Source organism: Bombus huntii, chromosome 4 (assembly GCF_024542735.1).
Source record: "Bombus huntii isolate Logan2020A chromosome 4, iyBomHunt1.1, whole genome shotgun sequence".
Taxonomy (NCBI): Eukaryota; Metazoa; Arthropoda; class Insecta; order Hymenoptera; family Apidae; genus Bombus; species Bombus huntii.
The window spans coordinates 16384227-16407451 of NC_066241.1; the positions used below are offsets into that span (position 1 = coordinate 16384227).

General features: G+C 41.2%; 1 protein-coding gene across 1 annotated transcript in view; it reads right to left on the minus strand.

Moving 5' to 3' along the window:
* The window catches only part of LOC126865319 (zinc finger protein 395), a 101781-nt gene that overhangs the window by 19055 nt on the left and 59501 nt on the right, over window positions 1–23225 (minus strand). The window contains exon 5 of the mRNA XM_050617752.1: window positions 18744–18815. Coding sequence (XP_050473709.1) covers window positions 18744–18815 — 72 coding nt within the window. The remainder of the gene's footprint in view (window positions 1–18743; window positions 18816–23225) is intronic.

A 23225-nucleotide genomic window follows, 5' to 3' on the forward strand; every position in this document is an offset into this window, starting at 1 on the left:
GGAGTATACAGGGTGACGAGAAATCTATGGGTTTGTTATGGGGTACCTCATCATGGTCGAAGTTACGTCGATATGAACGCACCGAGATTAGGAAGTTTTAGCGTAAGTGCGGGGCACGATAAGACGATGTCGCTTGAAAACTCTGGAAACGACAGAATCGCGCACGAAAAACAGTACAAAGTTTCACGCGCTTTCTGACATCTATTTCTTTTATTTTACGAATAGATAGGCAGAAACGAGTGGATATTCAAAAAGGTTTAAGCGTTTTCTACGCTTGGTTTTGAATTCGTGTATTGTTTGTACGCTGCGTACGCGCGCGCATCAAAGCGTGCTATTGTTTACTAAAGCGTGTTTGGAGCGGCATCGGCGATAATAGATGCGCACAAAGAGCAAGAAGTTAGCCTGAGGTCTGTCATTGTTCGGCGTCGCCAATGTGTAGCAATTTGAGCGGTAAAAAATGCACGAGGCACAGAAACACGCTGGAACGGCAGATTCGGCGCAATTTCCAAGCAAGAACAGAGGTCGACGACACAGAGAACACAGAAAGAGAATCGTTCCTAGCACGTGAGAGGGAGGGAGGAGAGCGTTGAACATCCGTGAGTCACGATGAAACTGCATCAGGATATTCAACTGTTTACAATGTGTGCCTGGCCAACGAGAAATATGGTATAAAGAGACCGATTCGCAAATGGAGTAATATTTTCAGGAGCCATCCTTGCTCCGTTATCAACATCTGTTTGTTTGTTTTTTTTTTCTTTAATGATCGGGATTCTTCGGAAAAATTTGCGATAAATCTCGATTTACCGGTGAGATCGTCGCCATTATGAAGGTCAGCGCCACCATCGAGAACACTGTGAAACGGCAGTTGCTTGGCCCGTAAGAGCAACAGAGAACAATATACGAAGGAAGTAGGACGGAAAAAGTGAAAGACTCAAGAGCAAGAGCGCAGGGGGGAAGCACGGCGCATGCGCAGTCGCGTTGTTTACGTCGTCGAACGGCGTGCGTCTTTGACCAGCGTCTACCCGAAACGATAGAGGACGCTAGCACATCGAAGTAGCGGCAAATCATCAGACATGATACGTATGTACTTCCTTGCGTCGAGTCTCGATCGAATGTGTCACTTTGTCGTTTGGGTAGACAAACGCGAGCCGACGGCAAGCGGTCGAGATAACGAGCGAACGAAAACGATAACGAGATGGGATAAAGACGAGCGACGTGACGCGCGAATTGTCGGTCATTCCCTCCATGCTTATCGTCTTATCGTTGACTTTGACTTTGACACGGGGTACATTCCAGCCATGTTGTAAAAATCCGCCGGTTACCTTGTTCGTGCTTCCGCGATAAAAATACGCGCGCGTTGTTAGTTTGCGCGCGGAGCAGCTGAATTCAAGACGGAAACGAGGCGAGGCTGATTAATCATGGCCGACTCTACTTTGCGTTAGCGGTATACCGGTCGCGGCGTTTGTTTTCTTCGCGTATGTGGGAAACACCGCGCAGATTAGCATAATAATTTGGGATTCTACTTTCCAACGAAGATTAATTATCTCGATGATTATCTTAATTAGTTTGGCTCTGTTGTACTTTCGCATTGCTCCGATTCACTCGATCGAAAGTAACTAAGCTGATACGCTGTTACCAACGGAATAATTGAGATCGTAATTAGGACATTGATCATTTATACGATTTATACGACACACAATAAAATTATATTTCGAAGATATCTTTTAATTAATCGCGTAAATTGGCGACGTAGAAAGCGAGAGTACTGTTACCGTTTCGCTACGACTAATTCTTTGCAGTTTTTTAAAAATGTTGCATTACGATTCAGCTTCCCCATTTCTACTATTCTTATAAACTATACTTTTATGTTTATAAGTTTCAAATCGTATCGTCGCGATGCTATTCCACGTATGAAACATTAGACGTTCTAACTTAATTTCCTGACTTTACTTTGAAACACAACCGAAATTCGGAGCTTTCTCACCAGAACGAGTATCATTCCACTGAAACCACGAACGCTTAAGAATTCCTCAGTCGAGCGACCAGTGAACTCGCTGAAATCTCAGCGTGTCCGTTCGGCTGTTCCTTTCTACCTCGTTTTTCGTGGCCACATTCCACACAATTACGTTTCGTTAAGGAACAAGCATCGCTGCGAACCAACAGCCAAAACTGGTAGATACCGTTACTACGGGTAGGAAACATGGTTTTCGTCGACCATGCCTCGCCGTAATTCATTCTTAATTGCTGTACGCCGAGCAACGTTAACGATAGAGATACTCGTGGCCTGTGGACCGCGTACAAGCGTGTACAAGCGTGCACGAGCGTTGGAACGCATTCGGTTGGTCACGTATGAGCATTTTTCTGGCCGAGAGATACGCGGATTGAATCATGGCGAGCAAACGGGCGCACGTTACGCTTTTAAGGCGGTTGTCAGCCTGACAAGCGACGAGTTGTTACCGTTCACTGCGCCTCGAACTCGCGCCAGTCGCCGATTGTTCGGATAGGGACGCTTTTTCAAGGCCAGTGCCGGCTTGCACCGCAACGAGAAATATTTATTCGCGCTCTTATCGCGACAGGCTCACTTGTTATTGCCAAACTGGACGACAATGCTCGTCTGCGCGGCCGCTATCGGACGAGAAAGGTTCAAAATCCAAGCTGAGGTCGCGAAACGTACGCTCGATGCGATACCAGGAAATTCGATCGATGTCGCGATCTGTTTTATTCGGCGCAACGAAACTTTTAGCGTCCTTGAGATAGTTTTTCGCTTCACCGCGAACTATTTTGCTCATTCTCTTCTGTGGAAATGTCTAGCTACATTCGATGATTCATAGCTATTCCATATGCCTAATTTCACAAGGATACAGACGATGTCCGTTGATATTTGTACAACTTATTTGTAAGTTTTCGTCTGGTTGCATGGATCTCATTGAAGGACTCTCTTTCATCAATATTTATGGAACATCATCGTCGGGCATGTTAGTCCCGGTTACAAAATTTTACGAATCGGTGTTAACACATTTTCTGATTTTATCAGATCGAAAACAGTTCGGAGAAATTGCCAAGTGCAGGAATAAAACGATTTCACTGCTTAAATTCAATAGTATCTTTATTTCGTACTCGATCTGTGGTAAAAATTCACAAACCCAAGTGTTCAACTATCGTGTCACGTCGAATTATATATAGGTACTCGAAATCTAAATTTGTTAAAAGAAAACATATGAATAAGAAAACAAATAAAAAGAAATTGGAAACAGCAACGTTTATAGAATCCGTTTGCACTTTAAACCTTGCGTTGATAAAAATTGGCAAATACAGTGGCTGGCAGAAGCTTCCGGCCACAGTGCGGTATCGTTGCGCTGTCGAGATAACACGTTTTTCAAAGCTTATTGCACAATTATATCGTGCATACTTAACACATAGAATACGATGTTCTGGAATTTGTTGCCCAAAGAATACTATTTTATAATATTAGATAATAAAGTAATTTAACCGAAACCTAATTTCGTATTCATTTACGAAAACAGTCTATAATTAATCAAAGCGTCTTATTAAAAGAAACGTGAATAATCCAAATCGAAACAGAGAACTACGATCTAGCCGGATATTGTTGGCAGCCATTTACAATAAATCCTCTGTTCAGTTTAAACTTGCCATAGCATTTTTAGTACATTTTTAGTACATTTTTAGTGCATAGCTCGCGGAACTATTATTCACGTGGTCATCGGTTCGCGTTTCTATAATTGCAACGAGACTGCGCATGGTTCTTGGAACAGGCGCGAAAAACAAGTCTGATCGGCTTGCACAAGGTAAATCGCGCCGGGCCACGCCACTTGTAAAAATAAAATTCGGTTATACGTCAGCCTGTTAAACTGTATTTGTCTGTGCGCTGTGCTGCAAATCGTTTTGCAAATAAAACAAGATCGCGAAAGAATGATCTCTGTGCTCGAATTCGTGGATGATAAGACCAACGATGTGGTTCATTATCAGTAAATAATATTTGTTGTTTAGGCTGTGAGTATATAGTAGATTTGATTGCATATCGAGAAGATATTGCTACGAGCATGTAGAAAAAAAAGGAAGTTTCCACAATCAGCTTTCTTCGAATGGAGACATTGATTCGTTACAGGAGATTATGTCGCAATTAGTTTGTAAACAGTGTTGTAAATCAGCTGCGTAAATATAAACAAGAACAAATTTGATCGCAAATTATATTCAATGAATCGAATAATTAATATCTTACGAGTGTTTTTCGTTGGTCTCGAGTGTAATGAAAGACAAATATTTTTTCGATATATGAGGTCAATGATACTTGGTAGTCTGACAAAGAGTAACGCGATTAGCGATAAGATTATCATGAATTTCCATGTAGATAAATGTGTTTATCGAGTATATTTTAATTTATAATCGTTACCCCTGCACCTATACATATTGCTACAATAAATTTCTTAAAGTCAGCCATAACTATGCGATTCTCGGAATTTTACAGAAAATAGCTGGAATCGCGTAAAGAACTGAAAGAGCGTCGTTTCCCTTGGCGATAGTTTTTAATGGTTAACTAGGTGAAAGAAACGAATTAAGCAGTGGAACCAAGGTCATGTTCTGAAACGTTAGAAGAGGTGATACTAGAACGAGCTGTCGACTCGTTAATGGTTAGCGTAAAATCGTTGAACAAACGACGAGAAAGAATACGTGAACGTATTTGGAGGATAATATTACCCTAGGCCATGGTTACTTTCCAATTTGATTGGTCAGAGGCGTTCTTTCTTCAAATATGACACGCAATCGATAATTCTGTTCGACTCGTTCACGAGTTCTATTATTTGATACCATCGAATCTTCATTCATTTTTATCATGCCGTTTAATTTTAACCTTAGTTCACCGTTATTTCTAGAGAGCAATTCTTCCTTATTTAATAGGCGACTCTTTTTCAATCTTCCAACTCGATGCTCAAGGAATCACGAAAGGTTCAGGAACATCATTGGTCAACGTCAGTGTCCCCCAACCAGACAGATTCACCATATTCTTCTCTCTATGTTTGACAAATTTAAATATACCTCCAATCTCATATGACGTAGAACGATCTTTCTCGACAGACGAATTATCTAGCTTTAACTCTTTGCACTCCGAATTTTATTTCGATTTCGTTACCAACAGCTCTCAACGCTGTTACGCGTTTTATTTGAAATTTACTTCAACTAAAAAATAAGACAATTTAAATAAATAAAGGAAGAAACAAATTCACTTAAATACCAGTTTTATTCACACTATTGTTGCATTTTGTAATTTTGAAGTGTACGATATATCTTGAAGCAATTTCCAGGATGCAATCCTGGTTTTCTTTCTCACGTTTCAAAAAAAAAAAAGATGGGACTGAAAGAATGACGAGTGGGACTCGATAAAGCAGCTCCTGAGCTAAAAACTGATGTTGAGTCACACTTGACATAGGAGTGCAAAGAGTTAAAGGATATTTACAGTCGATGACATTGGAAAGATTATCATCTTAACGACCACAAGCTTTGCCAGGAAACTCTCTTTCTACGTTCGCATCCAAGCGAACGTGCATTAGCAATGGATTTCGCTTTCGATGTCTGCATGCTTCGACCACACAGAAACGTTTCGAAACGATCGAATCGTCTCCCTGTGTCTCGTTCGAAGTAAACCGCGACTAAATCGAAACGAAAAAAGAGAATGCTTGGCACGACGAACGAGCAAAACGGTCGGTTGGCCGTTCTGATCCTTTCTCGGCGGATCAGCTGTCCAGGCAGCGCAACGGTCGCGGATTTTGCTTGCCAAGCGTGACAACCATCGATTCTCTATCGCTGTCAACGGCCTTGCCGCGTACCCAACACACCGGTTCTCCTCGGCTTACCGAAGTTGAGCAACTCTCTGGGCGCGGCCCGTCTTAGGACCAGTTTACAGTTAGCCGGGTTCTAAGGAAATCGCCTGTCCTCCAATTGCATGAAAATTCCCATTCTTTGAATTCTGCACGTTTAACGCCATTAAGTTAAACAGTAGATGAGTGATTTCCTCTATGTTTCATATATATTTTACGTTTTAAAATAGCTAAAGATACACAAGAACGTACGTAACGCCTAAAAAATTCATAGATCCTAGAAAAACGAGGCTTCGTAGTTCTTTGGAATGTTATATATCTGAAGATCGTAAATTCGTATTTTTCCATCGATCTAATTTGCACACAGTTGATTTATATGCAACCTTCGTGTGGAATTTCCTTGATTTCAAGATCGTGAAAGTGTTTCTATATGGAACTATGCCTTTTTGTAGCGCAGGGATGGCCGCTCTATTCAGCCATTGTATTTTCCATAAATAACCGATCCACTGATTGCTTCTGCTCTGTTTGAAATCGTTTTTGTCGACGCGAGGATATACGATTTAAGCGTTTAGCGCGTGTTAAAGTACGAAGCGGACTCGTGCATCTCGATTTTCATAATCGCGATGTCGAAAGGTCGAATTCGATTATATAAATCGGAAAGAAGTTAACAAGAAATCTTAAGCTAATGGCATTAATGGATCAAGCGCCGCGTTTTAACACGCGTGCCAAGTAGGAAATGCAAAACGACCGAATGCTCATGGATAAATTTTACGCAGGTTAACCGACTACGACGGCGGCGTCGAGTAAAAGGGAAAACGCATTTCTGCCCGTGCCACGAACGATCGTCGTTGTCGTACTTTCCCCTTTCGCGCGAGCATTCCTCTTTCATAAGTTCGTTTCACGGACGAACAAGTCCTCGCTGGATATGTGACTTTCCGACCCGAGATCGATACGAGAGAAAGTTGGCCGATTGCGATTCGATCGATGTCGAAAGTACGCTTACGTAAAACGCGTTGACGATTGGGAATCGCGCGTGATTTTCTGCGTCCGCGCGTCACGCATTTCGCGCAGACTTTTTGTCAAGGAAGTATTTATTGGATCGTTAACCTGCCGTACTTGGTTCTCTTCAACGAAGCTCGTTCGCGGCTCGCGTATATCGCGAGGGGAAACTTTGAAGAGTTTTATGAAATTTGACGTGGTTTGGGTGGGTTTTAATTTTCCCCTTTAAAGAGCGAAATCGGGCTTGATATTGACTTTGAAAGCTCTGTATTCACGATACATACTTGAGTTTTGAAAATCGAGATTCAGAAAGCGATGTGAAATTCGAATTCTTAAACGAGAGCGTTAAAGCAATCGTAAATTCGAAGCGATATTCTAAATAAAACGTTCCAAGTTGGAACATTCGAATTGAAAATGTGAAACTTGAAATTCCAAATTCGCTAGGCGACTTTTTATCATAGATGCATCGTTTAACAGAATATTTCGAATGTACGTTAATAACGCGTAATACAACGCGACATGTATCTATCGAACGTTATCACGCATTATACACGTGGTAGTGATCTCACACAAACGCCCCACCACGCATACCAAAGCATCTTAACGCATCACCACTGATTAGGAACATACGTTTCATTAATTTTCCCGAAAATCTCCTCCTCCGTTCAAATTTCAAATTTCAACCATTCGAAAGCATGACCTTCGAACGTATTTCCAGCAGCTGCACCTTTTTCATAAAACACAGTCGCTCGCTCTTTCGATTATCTGTCAATAAGAACGCAAGAGCCGAACCGTTCAAAATCGGAGCGCGATGAACCACTGTCCCCTCGGATCGATCGCTGTGGCGTTAATCAGGCGGATCGATTCGTCCAGCCAAGGCCCTTAAGAGCTTTAATTGCTCGCCTTCGTCGTTCGAGGTCAAGGTAGAGTCCACGGGGACGATCGATAGCACGCCTGCGCGCGATCATGCCGCGTTTCGCGCGCGTCGTACAAGATAAGAAGCTGTCCCGACGCGGATCGTACAGAAGAACACGTGATATTTTCCTTGGGCAAGGTTTACAACACGATCGCGATGGGAAACTATCTTTCAACGAGTGTAGTTCGATAGAGTAAAAGTATCTCTACGCTGAAGTAAATAACGCGACAATTTTTCGTAACGTATCGATACCAATATCCGCGAACTCGTCGTTTCGTTCGCTTCGCGGACGTTCGTTTAACACTTTGACTACCACGTTGGTCATATGCGACCGGCCACGGTTTCTCCTGTGACGCCACGGTGGTCATTGATGACCTTCAACTTCTTACAATTGTAAAAATTGAATGAAAATTAACAGTTAGGGCATTTTGAATACAACCGATAAATAGAAGATACTTTGAAACAAAAGGTGCCCCATTGAGTAATTAAATATTTTTATTATAGCATCAATAAAAAAAAAAAAAAAAATGAGAACAAATCTTGCATCTAACGGTGCACTGTGTTTGCATCCATATCTTTGAGAAGTAATCTACGAATATTATTATAAACACAGCTTAGAAAATAATCGTAAATGATGCTTTATAATCATATAATTGAAGTTAGAAGTGCGAACATACCTTATTATTATATATAGAATGAGCAAATACTGTTTACCAATATCTTCTACTCGTTTCAACGATATATTGTTATTATATGTCGCTATCAACTGTTAGCAAGGCGCTACGGTGGCCACGGTTTTTTTTTTATTTATTTATTTGAATTTTACAATTTGTCCAGTAGGACATTTGGTAAAATATTATAGCTTAGTGGTATAATAATATAACATGTGGATGGCTACCCGCAGTGAGATACCATCTTCGAATTTGATTAATTTATTTCTTTACTGAGGCGAGTGTTTGGGTCACGGGTGATCACCAATAAGGTAAACGGTCCATCGGGGAAGAATGTTGCCTTACATCATCAATTTATTATTATTTTGCCATTATATGCTTTGAATAATAAAAATACTCCCGTGGCGTCCTGAGCGAAACGTGTGATTTCGGCGTGGCTGTCAAAGTGTTATGGAAATAGACGAAAGTCAAAGGCAAAGGGAAAGAGTCGCTGAGGCAAATGGGATGGCGTATCGGTGCCGGGCATCGTGATCGCTCGTTAAGGAAGCCCGGGGCCGGACCGACACGTACGTTCGGCGCGCGCGTAAAAAAACACCAGGCCAGGACCTAGGACAACTCGCCGGAACCGTATCTCATCCCCACCAGGGGACCAGCTGTTCGGTAACCAGCTGAAATTCGCGATGCTACGGCGCTTCGGCCTTGACTTGTCTCTGCCTCTCGCTGCCTCGACAGAAAATGTCTAACGAGGTCCTCCTGCGAAATGAGACACGAAGTAGAAGAAAAGAGAGAGAGAGGAGAGTCATTCCGAGGCCTCTTTGGTTAGTCGATCGACTTGCCAGTCCAACTACGTACGCACCTGCATACACGTGACATCGTTTGTCATACGCGTAAAAGTCGTACCTGTCAAGAAGGGGACCGGTTAGACGCGTTCGCGGCCCGAATGTTAATCTCATGCCTGGACTTGCGTTCTTTATGTTTTCGTTTATACAGGGTGTTCTATTAACCTTTCAATAATATGGTAATAAGTACTCGTTGACAGGGCGAGAGATAGATTTGCGGGTTCTAGAGGCCAACGTTGCGTTAACGCATTTTTTTGCAATTTTTACGATAGATTTATGTTATGCAGTCCTGTTTCTTGACATTGTGAATGTAAAAGGGCACTTGAAAGATTCGTTGAATATCTTTCTCTTCTTTTTTCCAATACTTTCTCACTCAGACTCTACAATTTGATCAAATTCAAGGAGATCGAAGTATTTGTAAAATTGTGATAAACTATGGCAATTTTTGGTTTGTACTATGGAAACAAAATCTGGGAAAAGAATTACTATAAATAGGCAGCTGAATGGAAGGGAAACGGTACAATAATAGAAAGCGATAGTAGAGTGATAAGGAAATAAGATAAGACCTAAGTCACAGCTGTATGCATAACATTATGTAGAACCGCACAAATCTCAGACTTGTAATATATAATTAGTAAATACGATGATATCGATGATTAGGAAGAAAAATGTGCATGCGCAAAAACGTCTAGTAAAATGTGCATAAATTTCTTGAAAATCCCGACGAACCTTTACATCTAAGTATCTGTTATGAAATACCAGTTATCTAAACTAGTAAGAAGATTCATTGCAGATCGTAACTCTTACACAATCAATTATGTAACGTGCAATTTTGACGTTGATAAAAGATTACGAACCATAAAACCAGATACGTCTGACTGAATATGTTGATAAGAATTATTAGGTGTATTAGCAGTACTAAAAAACTTATGACTTCATCTTACCGCTCTTCAACGAGAGAATCTGCCAATTTAATCGTTTATCTGTTCGTAATGTTGATCTTTCACCATTCGACAAGTTCACAAGGAATAAACGAATGCCGGCGACTCCAAACTCCCCTATTAAACATATCGATTCGATTTCGTCTACCTACGAACATTTCTTCGACGACGAAAGAAACACTTACGTAGAGACATACGTATCGATCAACGATATTTACGATATAATCGATAGAGTTTTTCGATAAACGTAAATCGTACCGATTAGATGCCTCGCTACATACAGCTGGCAATTCATATAATAAACACATATATCACTGTGGTAAAAAGGAAAGCAAATAATATATTTATTGCTCGCGTACGAAGCGCAATGAGAAGCGCAATGCCGCAAAACTATGTCAATTTGTCACAGATTGGTTATTAGACGTATAAACGCTGCCTTTCTTTGCGCATAAGTAAATAATTGGGTCGGGCTGTTCTTAACGGTAAGCGAAACGAGTTCGAGTAGTATAAGTCGGCGCTTGGTGAGACAGACGCGACGACAGAAGAAAAGACGGTTGGCGTACGGAAAGAAGCGAGTCGGCGAGTTTCACCCGCCAACGCGAGATTAAAATGAATTCCACGATGGAAAATAACGTCACGTTGCAGCGTTCTTGTTCCTTCCGGCCCGGCCGGCTACCAGTTTTCTAATGCTTTGGTACATATACCACGTGCATGCGGCACTCCCTACTTCTTCTTTTGCTCATTAACTCGCTACGTCAAACCTCGCAAGGCCGACCAAGCTATAGTTTCCAAGGAGATGATCTACTGTATATACATATACATAGGCATCGCACGGCCTTCCCAGAAACTTGCACGCATTGTGTCTTCGCCGTTCGCATTCCTCCTTCCTTTGCAACTAACGCTGACGTTAGGATCGAGACGATCGAGAAGCCAATTGGCATGGCATGCGCTGTCAGAAGATAAATCAGCGATCTATGGATTTTCTATTGTACTCTGTTAGATCTGATTCGGTGACGTACTTGTTACGTTATAAACGAGCGTTTGTTTCTTGGAAAGGGAGTTCCGATCTTTCTCGGCTTACAGGAATATTCGCGTTTGTCTCAGTGGTAAAACGAATAGGCCGGTAAATACTAGAACACGGAAATGGAAGTTGAAGTGTCCAGTGATTATGTCGTGTATCAACGATACACAGCGGTGATCATCAGCCAGTGCATTTTTATCGTAATATTTTAGAATAAAATTATCCATTTTAATGGGACAGGAATATAATAAGTTTCGATTAAGGTAGATGAGAAATATTTGATATCTATTCTAGGGACGAAATTGCCACGACTATTTTTTATTCTACAAAAATAAAATTATCGATTTCTACGATATAAAAGCTATGCTTTTTTCCTATCGTGTTATATTCCATATCGTATCACACTTATTATATCAAGGTGGATGAGAAAATCTACGTTTGACTTTGTGATTTACGATATTAGGATACTCTATTAAACTGTGCAGCTAAATGGTATAAATTAACACGAATATAGCGGAAGATCATTAAACATTTAAATTGCTCGCATAAATAATTGTTATATAGGGAAAACGTGTTTTTTTTTAAATTCATTCTTGTTTTGATCGTTGACAGACGACCATACGTACGCTAGTTATAGCAATATAAGTTTTTCAATTCAAATAAAAATCACGACATTAATTGCACTAACTTTGTCTCAGATAAAACTTTCAATTGAAAAGATAAACATCAAACATGAATTAACATATCTAGATCGATAGACTGTCATTATTGATTTTATTAAAAACCGACATCATTATTTTTGTCGTTCGTTATTGATCTATCGGAACAATTAAATTAAAATATTTTACCTGGAATGCTACAAATCTAAGCTAATTCTACGACGATCTTCCCCCCAGATTTCACAAATTCTAAAACATCCCTTCCTCCCTATTTTCATCCCATCTTTATCCAACCTATGACTTTACACGCAGAATGATTCAAATTTTACAAAAACAAAACAAGACGATCGATTCGACGTGAATTTAAGGAGGTCGAAACGACATTCTCCCACGAAATGAACGCATATGCAGTGATATAATTCAAAATCCATGACCAAACGCTACTTAGAAAAAGACAAAGATCTTTCAACGAATCAATGCTATCTGTCCTCGTGCACGAGTCAAGAATACATTATCTTTAATCGGATCTAAAAGGAAACATTATAATCACAAACATATACAGCGTCTAACAGTACTATCCACGTGATATAACCGAGTAAAGTGCCAAACGTAGAAACGATCTAACACACGGAATCTGATCGACAATCAAATCGCGTCGTCTAATTTTGAACGTGCTAATTTTAGAATCGATCATTCATTAGCATCGCTTTAAATACACGTTGACATTAAGAACGTTGAACGCGTGGCTCCGTGAGTCGTTTGACGATCGCAAACGATATATCGGAGGATATGTAGCACAGGCAAAAGTCGTCCAAGCGTTTCGATCATGCAATACAGAACTCGTTTTACGTGGTTGTATTTTCAAGCAGCTGATAGAATATGCAATAGAAGGAATCGAATGGTTGGTCGAAGCTCGAAAGCATTGAAACAAAAGAGAATCGAGCGTGTTTCCTAGTCGCTTCTAATGTCGGTGTCATGGTCGCCGACACTTATGTCACGCGACGTCAGCACCTTGTGTATATTAGCAATACAGTCATTTCAGATTTTAAATAATTACTCGTAATACGGAAATTTAGAATCGCTTCGAAAGATTATATCGTAATCTTACATTAGGGAAGATGCTATCAAAAACGTTACCTGTTACACTTTGACAACCTTTCAACTTGAATTCGATACAGGAGCGATAGAACATTATTGCAAAGTCGATGAAAGTTGGCCACGAGAAATTAAAGCGAAAGATGCAAAGTCTGGCGAAATAATCGGATGTGTACACAGAGATTCGATGGAAACAAAACAAAGAAGTTGAAAAGAAAAGTAAATTGATTAAATAGCTTCGATTCCAGTTCTTAGATAACGCTTTACCACGAAACTGTGACTTTCCTGATACCTGCATTCGCTGAAAATAATAAACAACAAGCGTTTGGACACGCGTAACTATTGCGTAATTCGTTAAGAAGAAGAAAATCATTCGGTGAATCGATTTACCCATACGTTTACAAACACCACTGTTATTGTAAAATCAAGAACGTTCTACACAGTTCCGCGTATAAATTCGCTGCGGAAGAATAACTACGTTTTTATCCGCTTCCAGGCAATCGTTTCATCGGCGACGAAGCAATTTCGATCCTTCCGATGAAACATTTACGACCACTGTATTTAACACGATCGCAAAATATCTCGATACAATCGATGTATCAAGCGATACAAAGAAAATTCGAATTCCTTTCATTCTTCCCGTAAACGAACAATATATCGTCTACTTCCTGCCCTAGTTGGGTTCCTTGCTACGAACAAGTGTAAAATCAAAGAATAACTTGGAAGAAAGGTGATCGCGGAATCAACGTCGTATCGTATATTATTATATAATGCGATACACTGGTGGCGTTCGAAAAAGGAACGAAGCAAGGAAGAGAATTAGAATGTACGATTACACGTCGGGCGCGATTCTAATCGGCTCATCGCTGTTGCTGGGCGCGCGGAAATATGTACGACAGACATTACGGTGAACGTCAAGTTTACGCAATGTTATTACGTAAGACGGATGGACGTGTCACAATACGACCCGACGTCCCAGAGCTTCAGCCGTATGTACGCATACCTATGTACGCTGTTGGCAATGAATCGGGCCATCCACATCCGTGTTCGTTGGGGTACGTCTATCGAATTTTTACCAAATTTGTGGCGAATCCATTCAAATACAAATAGGAACATCGCGAATAGGGTGGTATATACTTTTATTTACGATTCGCTTCGTTCGATCGAAGGTTCGTTAATTTCTGTTATTTTTCGGCAGATACGAATTCTCTGGTCTGGTAAACGCTTAACCGCAGGATTGAATCGGGTTCGCACGAGGCGGAAGTGTCCAGAATCGTCTTTGACCGTCGATATTCGCAACAACACCATTCCGCCGGAACATTGGTTGCGAAACGCGATACAAAAGGCGAATTCGCGTAATTTTTCTTTTGCTCGAGTTATGCAAACGGCAGGTGGAATTACGTAATTGAGTGACAGGCGAGTTGGGCTTTCTACAGAGATTTTGCAGGCAAATGTTGCGAGGCGAAAAGCGAGCTTAGCGCAACGACGTAATTTCGTCGCGTTAGATATATTTTTGGATTCACCGGGGAAGATGCAGTTGACCTTGAATCGGCTACGGCACTGACTTATCGAATCTAACTACGCGTCGAATTTATGGGGAGATACTTGCTCGTACGACACGTTCGCCGAACAGCTTGGCTCTGAAATTAACGTCATTCGCGACGGCCACGATACGTCGCATATGCTGCTATTTTTGCGTCAAGCTGTCTGCGATTCTCGTCAACTGAAATTTCCTCTATCCTCCGTGAATTGCTATTCTCATACATCGCGAAAACTTGAAGAGGTTAATTCTGAAATACCGCGTCTATATGCCATATGATCTTTGTAACCCTTTGTTATTACGAGAATTATGTTATTTAAGCCTTTATGAGAATTTATTGCGCTACTATATGTATTTCGCTATACTATACTATACTATACTATCAAAGGGAAATCATTGTCATTGTTGTTATAGTAGGAACTCGTAATTTATATAACTTTCAAAATTGTACTAGTAATATTTATTCGTGAATATCAGAAAGCTTGAAAATAATTGAAACAAAAATGGGTGGGAAACGCAGTAATCCGCCAGGGTAATCCATGGTTAAATAGAAACTTCCTGGGTTCACACCGCGCATTCTGTAAAGGGATAGAGGCGTTTACGTGCGTGGAATCACGCGCACGATCGTTTAATTCCAATGAAAAGTGAACAGAATACCGTTGTACGAGTACATAAATTTACTCCGGCCTTTTGCTCTTTAAAACGAATTGAATCGAGTGGAACATTTATCCTACGCTTTCGTTTCGGCGTAACGTTAACGCTGTCCCACGGCTTCGTTTTAATTGCAACGATACACAGAGGCATCAAACAGGTATCAAGGTTTAGTAGCCAAACCTCGCGGTCGCTGTTTTAAAATACAACACCCATTTGGCGTCGTGCAAACCCGAGTTAAATCCTGCTACACCCGGTACACTGTCCCGTGTCGCATTCGAGCCGCAACATAAACTGGCATAAAAAACCAGCACAAGAAACCAATCATCGTCTACATACGCGCGTCCATTTGGATCGTGCAATAGCCCGTTAAACGATTCTCATCCATCCGCTATCATTCATGGATCGGCACGCACCGTCTCGCACGTCGAAACGTTCAACGTCCAAAAACGTTGCAGCGGCGTGGCACGCGCGGCTCGAGCGAAGCCCACGCGCAACGTTCTAGGTTCTAGGTCATTTCATGGCCCTCCACCTCCGCCGGCCTAGGAACCAAAGGGTGGCCGGCGAGTGGGTGGAAAGGAAGGAAGGTTGGCCGTCGGGACTCGCGGGCCTTGACCATCGCACGCCACGAATTCACTTGGAATACGTGTAATGGCGACCTCCCTCTTTCTAAGTCATCGTGGTCGTGGTCGTGGTCGTGGTCCGATCAGAGAAGAAGAGCGTGTAGCGAAAGAACAGGGAACCGCAGCGCGCAACTAGAAATAAATCTTCCACCGGTGCGCTCTATGCGTTCGTGTGCGCGCGCGCGCGCGCTTGCTCACGTGACCGCGAGAGCAGGAGCGCGCACACAGTTGCATTCGGCCTGCACACGGATATTGTTTCGCGCGCGTGCAGTCAGGGCCACGGTGACCTTAACTACCTTCCCCCACCCTCGCCCGCCTGACCCCGCTCCTCCGCGCGTCCCACGCCGCTGCGACGCCGTTGGCAGCGAGTGGTGGCGAGGAGGGGAGCGGCGGGAGGAGAGGCACGTGCCGTCAGTGACGTCACGCGGTGTGCACTGCAACGCGGTGCAATGCCGGCGCCGGTCCTCGCTGCTTCGCCGAGATCTAGGTCCATGCGGAGGCGTGCGTCGCGTTGGCGATGTTGGTCCGCGCAGACGCACCCTTTTCGATACAGAGAATGGGGGTGGGGGGAAGGTGTTATCACGGGATTGAAATTGATCCGGTGAAATGGAAATCGCGAAAGTTTTGGCAATAAGTATCCGCGGATGGAGAAAAGAGCCAGAGAGAACGATCGATGAACGAGTGAGTGTGCTAAGGTGAATGAAAGTTATTCGTGGAGCATGGCGACTGGAATAGCTTCTAGACCTTCGGCGTAGGAATTGCGGAGCAGGACATGGGATTGCGAGATACGGTGGGATAGAGACGTTCTTGGAAGAATTTGACGAGGGATGCTGAGTCAGGGGACGTTGGATGGTGTGAATGAAGCGTGTTTGGGTTAGATAGAGAATGATGCGATTGCAGAGATTATTTCGGTTTTTTTTAAAGATAGTCGAGGAAAATGGAATTGTTGGTGGTAGGAGTACTCCTGCGCAGTTTATTTTTCGCGTTTTTATATCTTCATCGAGTCGTTAATGAACGTCGTATTTCTAGATTATCAGGATGCATGATTATCTACGTTGTCCTAACGAGCAGCGGATCTTGCGTCTCTTCTATTTCTGTTTCCGGTGGCTCGTTCTGCTAATAAATGTCGTCGAAATGTGCAAGATTATGGTCCGATGCTCCGTGATAACGTCAATGTCATGCAATCGTTATCTGTCGAGACATTAGCGCCATCATGACGAACGTGATTAGAGCGAATGATTTCCAAGCAAACAGATACACAGTGTCCCCGGTGATATCCTTTCCACACACAATGCAACGTTTGAATAAACTAGAAGTAGCTCTATACCACAGAGAATATGCCATAGCGAATACCAGAAAAAGGTTTTATAAATGTTTAAATACTTCCGTGAATTACATGATACATATATAATATATGTATATTATTATTATTATTATTGAACAAGTGTAAAATAGTTATTCGGGTATTTGTTTTGATAAAGTATGCAGTCGAGGAAGTTTAATCTGGACGAACTGGAACTAGCTCTTGAATTTGGAAAATCTATTTTCGATGTTCAGTTACAAATGACCATTGCCCCTGCCGCGTTATAATCTGGCCGACACAATTCGTAAACTTCGTCGCATCTTAAAAATAACACTAACGAATTTAATTCGCCTTACTCGTTTTCAAGCAATTTCGAAAAGGATCGTACAACTAAAAGAATTGCCAATCGTGAAACGCACGACAGACGATTCGTCAAACTCTTGCATTTATCAACGACACTCGCGAATTCCATTTTCACACTCGTCACGCTATTGTACCTAAAGCCCTAACAAAATCTCGATATCAAACCTAAATTCTAAATCCAATGCCGAAAACAAATTCAACCTAACAAAACCTGAAACAGTTTCATACTCGAAACATCGACTTGTAGTAACTATAGTTGTCGACGTTTGTAGAGGTCGGGGGGAGCACGAGGAGGAACATCGTGACACGGTCGCAATAGTTGCACGGATCGACTGCAACCGGCACTTCCTGGCCGTCCCCTGCCCCTATACCTCTTCCATCGAGAGCTTTCCTGCTCATGGACGCCAATATGGGAACGGTACATGGTCGGAACGAACGCGAGTCTAGCTTAGTCGTAGAGAAGGGAGAAGCCTAGCCCGACGACCTTGATCGTCGACTACACGGATATCTCTGTTCTCGAGTCGGTCAACTGGGTCAGGTGCGCGGTCCGGAGAAGCACACTTCTACACACCACAGGTGGTAGCCAGTGAAAGTAGTCGAAAATTATGCGCTCGATCGCGGATCTGCCACGCGAACGAACTCGAACGGTACTTGGGCCAGGTCGACGGTTCCTCCTCCTACTCCGAGGCCAGTTGAATGGACAGAAGTCGACTTTGCGGTCGGTGAAAGTAGCAGGAACCTTCGGCTAACTGGGTTACGAACGCTCTCCGTGATTGCAGAGATATATCGGCCTCTTGGCATTTGCCGAGACGGCCTCGTAAAAGGACGGGACGTGATCGAAAGCTGAACAGCTTGGCAGTCAGGGTATGTGAGCGATGTGGACGGTGAGCGTTCGTTGAAAGTAAGGGGAGTCCCGAGTGTTTAGATTGCGTGGGAAGAACCTTCGAGTATTAATATTGAGACGGATGAAGGTTTAGGTGTTGGGTTTGAGTAGAGAGAGAAGCGGTTAAGGGGATGATTTGGATACTGAGATGGTGTAGGAATACTTTTGAATATTAATGTGGAATGGGAGAAAGTTTCGAGTGTGAATTTGTCTGAGATTCGCGTACTAGAGAAACGATTTTGGATATTTAAATCGAACAAGGCGAAAGTTACAGGCGTGAAAACTGAGTAGAAGAAGGCTCCAAGTAGCAAAATGTAATGGAAGAAAAATTCGAACGCTGATTAGATGGAAATTTGGAGTGTCGATATCGCGTAGGAAGAAACGAAAGTTGAAAACAAGACTCACCTGTTCGCTTTCGTAGATAGCTGTGTTGACTGGTCCATTCTCGATGGGGTCGCGGCTTACTTTCGCTCGAATCTGAAAAACCACGAAGGAATCGAGTTAAGGCGAGAGAGACGACAAAAGGTCTTTCCGTTTAATCGAGGCTCGACCCGGTTATTTTCAGACCCGGTCGGACCCATTTTCCGCCGGCAACCGCGTAACGACGCGTGCCTAAGTTTAGACCACGGCGATAATACCTCAAGGTTCAACTTGTTAGCCATCTTACGAAATTATCGAAAATCGCCGCGCGTGTTTACATCCTTGGCTCTTGGTCGAGGATTATGTCATCGGCGTGGACTTGGCAAAGGACCGAGTCGTACGAGCCGATGCATCCGTTTCTTTCGCCAGCCGTTAGTTACTATACAACTATATATATAAACACACCTATGAAGTATGTTCGATACAACGTTCGTTGCGATTCTTTGAACGACAAAAAGATGCTTCGAGTAGAAATTACCATCGAATCGATAATAATAGACCTCGATATAGGAAATTTTCGAAAAGTTCATTTTTCACGATTATGATGCGACCTCTGCTGCAGATAAGAGTTAGGGAAGTAAAGATCTTTTAACGACGCGCGAACAAAACAGGTTTGCCCTATCGGTATTCTATATTCAATCCTAATCTTGTTACTACCTACATATCGTGTTACATCAAACAGTTCTCTACTTTTACTTCTTTTCATTCTCTTCGCTCAACCTTGCTAGTATCCCGTGTACACGGTGCCTGTTCTTAATAATCGGAGAATTCGAATTTCCTCATCAAATATCGTCGCTCGGAATCACGATCAGGATTTAATCCACTCTATTCCGTTCACTGGGCATTCCGACACATACTCCCCCCGGTTCTGCGCGCCTCTACAATCTACACTCGTTAATGGAAAAATCTTGAATTTTAATATCAGGTATCTTTTATCAAAAATGTTAATCGCTATTTAATTTATTCCCATCCAATTGGTAATCCTGTATGTTCTTCCTTTGAATCTATGTTATATGTTGTATATATATATAATACAAATATTTACGTTCTCCAGTTATTAATTTTATAGCCATTCCATACGGCATTTATGTCATTATTCGTATAGATAATTAGCTAAATATTCTGCTGGTTGTGTTTCAGGTTCTAACCACAAGATATTAACACTAAGAACTAACACACCAGTCAAATTGACTGGTTTTACAATCTTATTTTAAAATTTCTATTTCATGTTATATTTTTTTTCCATAATAATGTAATGATTTTCGCAACGATAACTAAAAGAGTAATATAATGAATTTTATTTTGTTTTTATGTATTCAAACTGAAAATAATTTTGTATCAAGGCTACTTATATCAACACTAGTCAAAATGACTGGTATTGGTATAAGTGTAAAAGGGTCCTGCAATCTGTTTATCGAATCCCAATTAACCAGATTCCTCGTTTTGTACAACTCCCCACACGTTTTTCAAATTTTTACTGCGTATCCTCCGATATGATGATATCAGTTATCAGGAAGATTCCGGATCGATCGCTAGATCGCAACACTAGAAATACCACACCAGTCAAAATGACTGGTTCTACAATTTTATAAATGTGCCAACCCTCGTATAGGGATTATGGTTCCAGATGGATTAATAATATCAAAAATGTACTACATAACATGGAATTCCTTCTATAAGAAAGTAACGGATCAATAAATATACAAATATTCTATTATTACGTATTTTTTAAAGACCAGTCATTTTGACTGTTTCTGGTAAAAATAGCTTCGTATTAACTATCGATAGTTCTAGTGTTAATAATTGAGCAAACATACAAATGCTCTTTCGTTGTCTATTCTACACACGAGAGAACGATCATGATCTCAATTCGCTGATAATCCACAATTTTAATATATCAAAAAATCCTTACCATGAATCACTTGTATATTAATTAATCTCTGCTTAAATTTGTCGAATTAATTCCTCGTTTGTCTTTCATCTTATCTATCAACAGTGTAAGCTGTAGAAAATTACTTGCGGTCGGGAATTTATTTGGTCAGTATTTAAAAATGTTGATCAAAGATATAGATAGTCTGATTACTATCATGAATCAGATTTTTTTTTATTTTTAGCTATTTTGCATTACGATATTCCTCTTTATATTATTACGATATTACTCGTAAAGCGACATTAAAGTAAAACGATCGACAAAAGTGTATTTACTGTGATCGTCGAATAAAAAGAAACAACATAGGAAAATCAAAATACACGTTACGATATTCAGGAAATTAAAAGCAAGATACGCGTTACGGAATTCAGCAATTAACGACATTTTATTCAAGTTCTATTCCTTTACGATTGTCTACGAATACATAAATTTGCATAAATATTTATAACAAGCGTTTCTCACGATATGTAACGATTTCAGTGGGACTCTTTCCGGATTCTCGACTCGTAAAAATTCAACCGCATCGTTCGGCGGGTTAACGGTGCGATTCGATCGTTAGATCGCAGGTGGAGGCCGCGATGGATCTAAATGAAAATCTAAGCGCGAGATTCTCAATCGTTCGAGCGTGGCCAGACCGTTATCGCCGTGCTCTGCATTCAGACGTTCCCAGTGCTTTCCTCTTTTTTCTTTCTCTTTCCTACCTTCGACGCCACGGTGAAAACGACGCGTCTCCGCGACTTTCGTCGTTTCGTAACGGTGCGACGCGTCGATCGCGATTCCAAAGAACGAAGCAAGATAAAGGAAAGCGGTTGATCGATCGACGATTTTTCGTTTAGTCGTCAGCTAATCGGGAAGAAATCTCGATATTTTCGCGTTTAGACGTTTCTAACTTTTATTCTTCTCTTCTCGAATATTATTTGAATTCTATTACCTTAGTTGTTCTTCCTACTCTACCCTAAACTTTCTATTTAACTATTCTTCCTTCAATGACACTGACAAGTAACGTAAAAATGATATTGGAAAATCATGTCAGAGCATATATTCGTTTATTAAGATAACCGATGATATGTGACACATAGTTGCGTAACAAAAGGTTAGACAACAAAATCTAGATATCCGTTTAAAACTTCTACAGAGATATTCTGCTCTGTTGGACTGGAAAATGCAAACAGACAGTAAATAAAAATTGTTCACAAATATGTTCAAGTCATTCGAAGCACATATGTCTCGCGTCATCAAAAACGCAATCGCTATTTCAGAAAAGCGATAATAACTTGTTTTATGCCGTAGTGCAGCTGTTCAATAAACATTCGAGATCCCCGTAAAAGACATCGCAAACAGATGCTGCGTAATCCACCAGAGATAAGCAATCCTTGTAAAGGAATTGCGATATGTAACGAATTTTCTCGTCATTTATTCCACGATCGATGCTCTCGATTATCGATGAACGATGAAAAACAATTTCACAAATGTGTATGTTATGGACATTGATCTGTGGAACCTATTATTCGATTTCAGATATACGAAAAAAAAAACGATATATATATATATATATCTTGTTAAGTATTCTAAAATTTACATAATTAATTCCAAAAAAATCTCAAAAATGTAATTGTAGAAATTGGCAAATTCTTTTACAGCGTGTGTCGAGTTTGTTCATTTTTAATTGCAGGTTCGACTATGTCTTTGAATCTCATATACAGGGTATCAACCTTCGAACTGAATGAATTTTCCACGAGGATTTTATTTGTTTCTACAGAAACGTAAGATAGAAAGTTAACCGAGAGAAGAGTTGCGTTTCGCTTCGGAAAATCATCTCGAGGTCATGGATCACGCATACTCGCACACGCGAGTAGCTGCGTTATGTATTATGCAAGTACCTACAGCTTTATCTTGTCTCGTTGATGTTAATTAAATGTAAGCTGTGAAACGCGGAAGGGGCTAAGTTCGGGGAGATAAATCCGCCACGCCTTATAAGCGAATTAATCGTGCGTTCCAACCTCGTTGCATGCTGATAACCCTCGGCTGAGTTTCAACAGAATGTCCGTGCTTCACGAAAACGATAAAACTAGCATCGCTGTCCGAAGCGACCGAACAGTACGAATATCGATGTTCCCGCGAGAGTTAGATTTCACGAAACTCGCTTTTCAATGGCAGACGAGTGGGATTAAGGCCAATGAAATCTTTCGAAGACAAGCCACGCGGGACAAAGTTGAGCATCATTTAAATAAAATATCGCTTAACGTGTTCCCTACCGGCGTTATAAACGAGTCGTTCTAGAATTAAGAACGTAATCTTTCAATAAGTGCTTCTTCTTCGAATTATTATTTCCATTGCAAAGAAACACGCGACGCGATAGGTGAGTTTGCTACTTATTCGGAATTGATGAGGGAATTATGTGTGTTAATTTTCTTTTTTCCTCTTTCTTCTCTTTTTCGATATACACATATACACGTTTGCTGCTTATTCGGAATTGATAAGAGAATTATGTGTGTTAATTTCCTTTTTTTCCTCTTTCTTCTCTTTTTTAATATACA